At 37.1% G+C, this 10,554-nt stretch overlaps 2 protein-coding genes across 2 annotated transcripts; both read right to left on the bottom strand.

Annotated features, from left to right (window-relative positions):
- Positions 1 to 561: 561 nt before the first annotated feature.
- Positions 562 to 5,395, bottom strand: LOC124897816. The gene is made up of 3 exons (XM_047411346.1): positions 5,312 to 5,395; positions 5,078 to 5,162; positions 562 to 4,238 (listed from the first exon to the last, which is right to left on the bottom strand). Exons 1-3 carry the CDS (start codon positions 5,393 to 5,395, stop codon positions 3,553 to 3,555), a joined length of 855 nt encoding a protein of 284 aa, XP_047267302.1. The 3' UTR covers positions 562 to 3,552.
- LOC124897817 lies at positions 1,902 to 2,681 on the bottom strand. Its single transcript, XM_047411354.1, has one exon. It carries the CDS (start codon positions 2,679 to 2,681, stop codon positions 1,902 to 1,904), a length of 780 nt encoding a protein of 259 aa, XP_047267310.1.
- Positions 5,396 to 10,554: the final 5,159 nt, after the last annotated feature.

Here is a 10,554-nt window from a genome sequence, read left to right as displayed (position 1 = left end):
TGCATCATCAATTTCTAGCTCATCCTTGAGTGTTTGACCTCCCTTCAGTCTGGACAAGTGGTCCGCAACTTGATTCTCATATTCCTTCTGATCTTTGACTTTAAAGTCAAATTCTTGAAGGAGCAGTACCCATCTGATTAACCTTAGCTTAGCGTCCTTCTTTTCCATTAAATATCTCAAAGCGGCGTGGTCTGTATGAACCACCACCTTGGTTCCCAATAGGTAAGCCCAGAACTTCTCAAAGGCATAGACAACTGCAAGAAGTTCCTGTTCAGTAACAGTGTAGTTCTTCTGAGCTCCATTTAAGGCCTTTCTTGCATAATAAATGGGTTGAAACAGCTTATCTCTCTTTTGGCCAATCATAGACCCAAGTGCCACTCCTCTTGCATCGCACATAATCTCAAATGACTTTGACCAATCTGGAGTGACAATAATAGAGACATCAATTAATTTCCCTTTAAGGTATTCAAATTCCTTCAACCAATCACCATCGAATATAAACTTGGCCTCCTTCTCCAAAAGTTTGTAAAGTGGGTTTGCAATTTTTGAGAAGTTTTTTATAAATCGCCAATAGAAACCCACATCACCAAGGAAACTACGCAATCCCTTTACTGAAATGGGAGGTGGTAGCTTCTCAATAACCTCGACCTTAGCCCGGTTGACCTCAATCCCCTTGGCTGAAATTTTGTAACCAAGGAAAATGCCCTCCTTCACCATGAAGTGACATTTCTCCCAATTAAGCACAAGATTAAATTCCTCTCACCGTTGCAAAGCTCTTCTCAGATTCACCAAACAAAGCTCAAAAGAATCACCTACCACTGAGAAGTCATCCATAAACACCTCCAAGGTGTCTTCAACCATATCGGAAAAGATAGACATAATTCATCGTTGAAAGGCAGCGAGTGCATTACACAAACCAAATGGCATCCGTTTAAAAGCAAAAGTACCATACGGGCAAGTAAATGTTGTATTCTCCTGATCTTCTGGGGCTATAGAAATTTGGTTATACCCTGAATACCCATCCAGGAAATAATACCAACCTCTTCTCGCCAACCGATCAAGCATCTGATCCATGAAAGGCATTGGGAAGTGGTCCTTCAAAGTCCATGAGTTGAGCTTACGATAGTCCATACAAACTCTCCACCATGTCACAGGTCTGAGCAAAATCAACAAATTTTTTTCGTTCGCTATAATAGTCATGCCCCTTTACTTGGGCACACATTGGACAGGCTTACCCACTTACTATAGGAAATAGGTTATACAACTCTTGTGTCAAGCCATTTTATGATCTCCTTCTTAACCACCTCTTGCATATGTGGATTAAGACGGTGTTGGTGCTCAATGGTAGGAGTGTAGTCTTTCTCAAACTGAGTTTTGTGAGTGCATATACCCGGAGGAATGCCAATAATATCCGTTATAGTCCAGCCTATCACCCTTTTGTACCTCCGGAGTACTGAGATAAGTGCCTCCACTTGATGCTCACCCAGATCTTCTGCAATAATCATAGGTAAAGTACTTCCACTGCCTAAAAACACATACCATAGATAGCCTGACAATTCCTTCAACTCCAACACCAGTGGCTCTTCAATAGATGGCTTAGCCAGTGGTGTTGGGCAATTTTTAAGATCTAGATCTAGCTTCTTAGGAGCATAAGTATACTATCCCATTCCATTCAAGGCACACACAGTCTCCTCATACTCTTCAATGCCTTCGCAATCAAAATTCATCAAGACTGCAGCCAAAGGCTCGATAATAAATTTTTCCTTTATCGGCACTTCTTGCTCATCCTCATAATAAAAATCCACAATAGAGAACACACTCATTTCCTTGTGCTGCTTCATAGATTGACATACATCAAACCAAACTACTTCAGCATTAAGCCTGAACAAGAGCTTATTATCTCACAAATCAATAAGTATGCTTCCAGTTGCAAGAAAAGGTCGACCCAAGATTATGGGCACCTCAAAATCCACAATAAAAAAATCCACAGGGAATATAAAGCTGGCAACCTTCACTAGCACATCATATAATACCACTGGCCGCTTTACCGACATGTCCGCCATCACTAGTCGCATGTTTGTGGGTGTAGGATCCCCCAACCCCAACTTCTTATTAACAGCAAGTAGCACCAGATTAATACTTTCTCCCACTTCACATAAAGCTTTAACAAAATCAAGAGACGCGATAGTGAAAGGAATAGTAAATGCTCCTGGGTCTACTTTCTTTTGCACCATAGACCTTGTTAAAATAGCACCACAATGGTAAAGATTATCCACCAGTTCGTAGCTCACTATTCTCTTCTTCGTTACCAGGTCTTTTATAAACTTAGCATACCCAGGCATCTTCTCTAATGCCTCAACTAAAGGCATATTTACCATTAGCTGCTTCAACATCGCCATGAATTGTATAAATCTTGTATCATCGGCTTTTTTCTTCAATCTATGAGGAAAGGGCGACGGTGGTTTTGGAAGAGTAGTAACCACTTCCTCCTTCTTCTTTTTTTCTTCCTCTAACTCATCAACATGTTGATGGTTAGATGTACTCACATTACTATCTAGCTTCTTAGACTCTACTGGATGGGTTTCATCAGCTTCTACCTCTTCTTCGATCACATTGTCAATCATAGCCTTGCCCACAGTAGGTCCACGTAATACTTTATCACTCCAAATGGTAACTGCCATGCAAGAGCGATCGTTCTAAGGATTCTGCATTGTATCGCTAGGCAAGGTACCGCTCTTCCTTTGATTAAATGCTACCGAGAGTTGGCTCATCTGCTGCTCTAACTACTTAATAAAAGTTGAGTGTGAATTTACTAGCTGGCTCATGAAAGATAAGTCACTCTTCATTGTCGTCACCCCAGCATCGGTAGCCTCAACTCCCTTTAATAGTTTCTCCATCATGTCCTCCATTGACATCTTGCCTGAATTGGTAGCTGCATTAGTCCAATTTCCAGGAGGTATATACAGTCTATTCCTATCATTTTTGTTCTTCCAACTCCCTTGGTCCCTATCTTTGTAACCAGCCTTGTCATAATAGTTCTGACCTTAATTCTCTTAGTTATTGACTCAGAAACCTCTTTGATTATTTAGATAGTTCGCCTCCTCTTCAAAATCAGAATCAGCTCTGCCTTACGACCTAACAGCTTTTACCTTCTCAGTCTTCTCGAATAATAAGTGTTTAGTAAGTAGATCCATCTGTGTTTTCATGTGTGCCATATCTTACTCACGTTCCTCCTCTTTCCGAAGTTGATCCATTGATATATCACTAAACATAGTAGGGCTTGCTACCACAGAATCCCTGATGTGCCAAGCTCTACTTGTCTTAGTCAACTGCTCCAACATGTCTGCAGCCTCATTGAATGTAAGCTCTATGAATGCTCCTCCTATTGTATTGTCAACTGTTGGTTTGGTTATAGAGTTCAAGGATCTATAAAAAGTCTCCATTAAATGCTTGTCAGTCATCTTATGGTTGGGGCACTGTGTCAACTTTTTCTTGAATTGCATCCAAGTTTCATGCAGTGCCTCATTTGGTAATTTTTTGAAGTTGTTGACTTCATCCCTCAACTGTAACATCCTGGAGAGCAGAAAGAACCTTTCTAGGAAAGCTCTTTTCAATTTTCTTTATAAAATTGACGGCCAACTTATTCAACCATATTGTTGCCTTGCCAAACAAAGACAGTGGGAACAACCGAAGAAAAATTGCATTTTGGCCAACACCAGGGTTATCAAAGGATTTGCAAATATTGATAAAATTCACCAAGTGCATATTTGGTTCATCCCCCGGAAGTCCTCCAAAAAACCCCTTAAGATTAAGCAGTTGTATCATGGTGCTGGTTATGTTGAACTTCACCCCAAGTACTAGTGGAGGTGGAATAATCGCTCCTATAGCACTAGCTTCGTTCAAGTCATCCTCCTTGTCATCACTATCAAATTGCATAGTAGGTTGGTAGTTTGCTCTCCCTCTAGCTACCCAATTTCTATTTATAGCTACCTCTACATTCTCCGCACGCCTCCTATTTGCTGGGTTGATCAGATCATCATCCCCAAAATACTCCTCATCATGATTAGGGTCACGAGCTGGTTGACCATCATTTTGCCGATTAACCTGTGCTCTAGCCAAGGTGGCTAGTCTATCAACTTCTTGTTGTTCTTCCACTCTACCAATTAGATGCGGTTCAGGATTGAAAAGTAATAGCGATTCTCCTGAACTTCTGGTGCGTGGAATAAATAATAATGAGCCTGTAATAAAACAAAAACAACAAATAAAGGTAAAATTTGGAAAACTTGACCAAAGGTCAATTAACAATCACAAACTTAATTGACAACCTCTCTTACGAGAGAGTAAGCGGTCGTTGTCAAATATATAATCCAACTAGGTTGGGGTTGAATCCCACAGGAAATACTGTGTTCACCAACTGTGTTCACTAAGTATTGTGGTTGTTACTATACTGTTGATCAAAGGTTCCGAATTAAACGGGGAGTCTGATTTATAAATTTTATCTCGTTATTTGTAACAGAAAGTATTCCAGTCGGTGATTCTTATTGCAATGATAATTCAATGAGAGTAGACAAATGAGAGTTATGGTTTGCAACTTATTTTGAATTTCCAATTAATCACTTCAATTGCAAGAGTTATTGAATCCTATAATTTACCCATTTGTCTCTCAACCTAAATGAGTAGATTATCTTTCAATTCTCTCAAACTTAAAAGATGCATTAATTTATTCAACTTATTTTCTCATGTGGATTGATCCTGTTAAGGCATCGACCCTTAACCCAAAGGTTAAATCCCTTAGATTCCATGTGAACCTCTTCTTTTCCAAACAAGCACTTTTCTATTCGAACAAGTGATGTTCTTGGGCTCACCCTTCAAGTTTGCAACCAAGAAAGGTCGTTATTGTGAAAAAGGGTTTATACAACTTCAGTTAACCATGGAAATCAAATATTTTCACAACCCCAAACAGCTATTCACATCAAGGCTCCCATAACCCTAGTTATGAAAGCTTATCCACACATTTCAATAGAATAAAAAAAAGAAGTCATTTTGTTTCTCATAAATAAATTCAGAAATTACTTACAAAAGATCACAAGATTTGTTCTTGAATCTTCAAAGGAGAATTGGTATAAAACGTTTAGATCCACAATTCTAGCCTGAATCTCAGGCTAAATAAGAAGAAGTTGGAAATATGATAAAAGATACCTAAATAAAACCTAAACTGGGTATTTATATGTTCCCAGGTACAGAGGACTTAAAATTCGAACTCAAAAAAGCCGCGTCTAAGTTGAGGTCGGGATGACGGCCCATCGAAAACCTGACGGTCTATCGCGTGGATCGTCCCTGATGGTTCCAGAATGTCAGGTTCTGTTAAGGGTTGACGGTCACATTGGTAGACCATCGCTGGCCCGGCGGTCCATCGCATGGGCCGTCACTTGATCCTCTATGATGTCATGTTCTGTTTCGTCCTGACAGCCAAGTTGGCGGTCCATCGGATGGTTGACGATCCGCCACTTGGACCGTTGCAGAGATCATTTATTTGTCATCTTCTATTTTACTTTGACGACCACCCTGACGGTCCGTCACATGGCTGATGGTCCGCCAGTTTAACCATCAGTGGCCTTTTTTTGCTATTTTCCTAAGTTTCTCCTTCAGCTAACTCCTTAACCTGAAAATACTAAAATCCAGTATTAAATACAACATTGGTTGCTTGAAAACATACAATTATCCCTTGAAAAATATACAAAATATTCCGTCAAAAGCCAAAACATCACCCAACTGTGCAAGAGTGGAAGTCAAAATTAACTTATTTGGAGAATTCCCCAAGCGCATTAACATTGGAGTGAAGAAGCAAAATAGGGAAATCACTGAAAAGTTAATTAGAATAAAATATTATTACATCCCTAAATATTGTAGAACATGCATGATTCAGGAAGACAATAAACAACAATTTTGTGTGGAGCATCTAAAATTATATCCCAAATAGGAGGAGGAAGAAAGTAACAATCAGCAGAAGAACAAAGAAATTAACAATAATACAAGAACAATGGAAAATAAACAGGAAGGCAAGAATGAACAATATCAAAAATTAGAAGGAAAACAAAAGGGTAATAATGTAGATGAGTTTAAAGAACAGAGAAACAAAAAATAGGTAAAAAGAATAAATAAAGATATGTGGAGACAAGAGATGAGATGGAATAGAGTAGGGGTGGCCAATCAATTTGAAGCCCTTGAAAACACAGAACAAAACACGATGCAGGAGAAAACAACATAGGATGAAACACAAAAAGTTGGCAAAAAAGAAAACAGAAAAGTTGACATAGTATAGGAGGGGAATAACCTAAAGTAGGTCACGACTGGGTGATAGGATCAGTAGAAAAACATGATGGAAAAGGGAAAGAAATGGAGATAATAGTTCAATCAAATACTGATTCGACTACACAAAGAAATAAGGAACAGGGAAGTAGCATATTAATTTCAAGTAAAGTTGGGTGTCAGCAGAAGGATCAAAGAAGCAGGTAGAGACAAAAACACTAGACACAGAGCAAAGACCTCAACATTCTAAGTAAAAGACAGAAAAAGACTACATGCAACATACTCTTGAGATTAAAAACAATACAACAACCAATAACAATGAAATTCTGGGAAGAAAATTGGAAAAGTTAGATCATTTTGGATTTCATACAATAGTTAATTATGAAATTCAACAAGGATAATAAATATTTTCATATTACTACTATCTATGCTAGATGTAGTGCATTGGACATATTGAAATTATGGGAGGAACTGAAACACATTACTGAAACCAACCAAAATCCATAAATAGTAGGGGAAGATTTTAATGTAATAATTTTAGAGGATGAAATGTTGGGTGGCTTACCATTTACTCAAAATAAAGGAACAGACTTTACTCTCTACATCAACAATTGTGAATTAATAGAGGTAAACTTCATAGAAAGTAAATAGACCTGGTGGAATGGGAGAATTAAAGAAGAGTATATTTTTAAAAGGTTGGATAGAGTCCTGGTTAATTAAGCATTTAATCTTCCCTTTCTCTGAAGTTCATCACTTGATAAGACAAGGATCCAACCATGCACCATCTTTTTATTATTTGTAATATAGAAGAATAATCCATAACCAAGCCATTTAGATTTTTGAATTTTTGGATGAAACATCCTAATTTCAAGAAAGTTGTGAGGTAGAATAGGAATATCAACTTTGCAGGAATCCTTCATAGAACTCCAAGCAAACTAAAGAATGCAAAAAAGGCACTATTAGATTGGATTAAGGTAGCTTTTGAAAATATTTTTCAAAATATTGACACCATGGAAAATGTGATTAAAGTAAAGGAAGCACGACTGGAAATAATGCCTACTGCAGCTAATAGAGTAGAATTGCACAAAGTACAAGATGGGTTAAAAAGATTTATGAAAATTGAGGAAGAATTTTAAAAACAGAAAAGCTGAATAAGGTGGTTTGCAGAGGGGGATAAAAATATCAAGTTCTTTCATTCCTATATGAAAGGAAGAAAAAAAGTTACACATTGCAGAGATTAACAAAAATCAAGGAATAAATCTTCAAATAAATGAGAGAAGGTTTTTGCATTCTTCACAGAACAGTTCTCAGAAGAAGGGGCGAGCCAAGAATAGGATTTGTTACAATGTATAACCAAGCTAATTAGTGAAGAGCAGAATGATAAAATGATAAGATTACAAAAAATAAATGAGGTTAAAAGGGTGATTTTTTTATCTCAATGGGGACAATACTTGTAGACCTAATGGTTTCTCAGGAGTATCCTTTTAGAGTTGTTGGGATATTATTGGAGAAGATAATATCAAACTAGTAAGAGTATTCTTTTGTGGGTAAGAACTGTCTAAATTTATTACTCATACCAATTTGATTTTATTTCTTAAAAAGGAAATGGTGAAAGACGTTTCAAATCTTAAACCTATAAGTTTAAGTACTTTCACCAACAGAATTATCATAATTCCTGCAAAATTCTTAGCTAGGGAACTAAATAGGTTACGCAGTGACAGACAATTCAAGGGATATGGGCTTCTAAAGTGGAGTCCTGAGATTAATCATCTCTCAGATGCAGATGATACCATCCTTTTTGTTCATGAGATAGGATATTCATCATTAAAATAATAATGGTCTTAAAGAATTATGAGAGCATCCAGAACAATTGGTCAACAAGAAGAAGTGTTTTTTCTACCTACATGACAAACCACCACTGATTATGACAACAAAGTTGAGAAGATTAACAGGTATAAAACAAGGAAACTTCCCTTTTACCAATTTAGGTTGTCCTATTTTCTATGGTAGAAAGAATAAGACTTATTCTAAAGATTTATTAAGAAAGGTGACAAGAAGGTTATTGATGTGGCAGAATAAGCTACTAACTCTTGAGGGTAAATACATTCTCATCAATCATTTACTGCAATCCACGCCTGTCTATATATTTTCAGCTATGAATCCCCCTAGAAAGGTAATTGATCAGTTACATCATATTTTTGCTAAATTCTTTTGGGCAGTTCAGGAGGTTTAAAAAGAAGATACCGGGTTGCTTTGGAAGACATGTGTTATCCCAGAAAGGAAGAAGGACTAGGATTCAGATCATTACATGATGTGTCAAAGGCCTTATTTGTCAAACTGTGGTGGAAATTTAGAGTGTCAACTTCATCTTTATAGAGTACCTATATGTGTAACAAATATTGTAAAAAGCTCCATCCTTTCATCACAAGAAACATTGGTGCTTTTCGTGTATGGAGGAAGATACAAGAAGTAAGAGAGGAAGTAGAATATGAAATTTAGTGGCAGCTAAAGGCTGGAAATTCCAGTTTCTGGTTTGATAAATGGACAAGAGTAGGGACATTATATCATGTGGAAGGATGGGAAGAAAGAGAGGAGGAAATGAAGTACAGGATTTTATCTCTAATGATGAATAAAATGTGGTAAAGCTCATAGAGCATCTGTCAGAGGAACTTATTACACATTGCTGAAACCATTAAACCATGCATTGGACTTGCAGAAAATGACAAAGCATGTTGGATGTGGAACACTAAGGGAGAATTCACTGTGAAATTAACCTATCAAATCATAAGACACATGAGAGATGAAATAGAATGGATGCAGAATATTTGGATAAAGGCATTTCTTTTAAGATAACGTTCTTTTTGTGAAGAGCATGGAGAAAATAATAGCCACTAATGATAATCTTAAAAGAATGTGGATTCACATTATCTCCAAATGACATTGTTGTAAAGAAGGACATCTAGAGACTATGAACCATTTATTACTACCAGCCCTCATAGCTCAACAGCTATGAAGACAGTTTGCTTCCTGTGCGGGTATCAACATGGACAGACTCAACCCACACCAACTCATATACAAGTGGTAGAACTATAAAGGCCATCCAAAGATAAGGCACATCTCAAAAGCTATTCCAGAAATGGTGATATGGGAATTATGAAAAAGGAGAAATGCTAGAAGACATAGAAAAGATGTTACTTTAAATAAGATGAAATATCAATGTCAAATAAATGTGTTTCACCTCATTAAACTTCCACGGATAAAGGAGGTACCTTTCCACTAGAATGGAATGATGAATACATTGCAAGCTTACAAACCCAGACTTCACTATCTTGTAGTGAAATGGAAGAAGACGAAAAGGGTTGGGTTACATGCAATACAGATGGAGCTAGTAAAGGTAGCCCAAGTATGAGTTCATATGGTTTCTGCATTAGAAACAGTGATGGTGATCTAATCTATGCAAAAGCTCATAATCTTGGAATCGCGACTAATATGAAGGTTAAGTCAATAGCAATCCTAAAGGCTGTTAAGTACTGTCTTAGTCAGAATTTTCTCCAGATACATTTGGAGACTGATTTCCTTGGTTTAAAAATTATGATTCGAGAAGAATGGAGAGTCCCCTGGATGCAAAAAGAGAGTATAGAGGAGATTAAAGATCTTATGCTACAGCTAAACATCCACATCAATCATACTTTCAGAAATCGAAGGAGAAAGTGTAAGTGTAAGTGTAAGTATGGGTGTCTAGATGACAAAACGCGAATGAGAAATGAAAGGGGCATCTGACATTTCTAAGTCCATTCTACGTAATTGTCTACATATAATTATTTAATTTTTTAATGACATGTCACCATTTGTGCTTCATGCTTAAGTTAATAGTCTAAAAAAGAATTTAAAATATTGTGATGTAATGAGTTGAAGAGTTTAGGCCAATGGCATCGATAGGCACTCAAACTTATTGCCAAAATTCACTTAGACACCTCAACTATGGCCTGTACCTATCAGGCCCCTAAACCCTTCGAATTTTGATTCAATTGGGCATTTTTTGCCTACATGGCACTGTGCGTGCTGTGTAATCTCGAGAGGCGCGTGAATAGTAATTTTTTTATTAAGTTACGAATAGAAAAGTGCCAAGTGGCACTGAGGGCCCCAATTTTTTTTTTTTAATAAAACTAAATTTAAAAAAAAAAGCCTCCAACATATTTTTAATAAAACAAATTTCTTTTAAAAAAAACCTCCAACATAATTCCT

Source organism: Capsicum annuum, chromosome 1, assembly GCF_002878395.1.
Source record: "Capsicum annuum cultivar UCD-10X-F1 chromosome 1, UCD10Xv1.1, whole genome shotgun sequence".
NCBI lineage: Eukaryota > Viridiplantae > Streptophyta > Magnoliopsida > Solanales > Solanaceae > Capsicum > Capsicum annuum.
This window is presented reverse-complemented; position numbering and strand designations above follow the sequence as displayed.

Excerpts from the sequence above, each read along its gene's own strand:
- LOC124897817 (XM_047411354.1), bottom strand. The coding sequence starts at position 2,681 with ATGGCAGTTACCATTTGGAGTGATAAAGTATTACGTGGACCTACTGTG.
- LOC124897816 (XM_047411346.1), bottom strand. The coding sequence starts at position 5,395 with ATGGTCTACCAATGTGACCGTCAACCCTTAACAGAACCTGACATTCTG. Across the intron at positions 5,163-5,311 it reads TCCACGCGATAGACCGTCAG|CCTGAGATTCAGGCTAGAAT; the intron begins GTTTTCGATGGG and ends CTTCTTATTTAG. Across the intron at positions 4,239-5,077 it reads AACAAATCTTGTGATCTTTT|GCTCATTATTATTTATTCCA; the intron begins GTAAGTAATTTC and ends GTTTTATTACAG.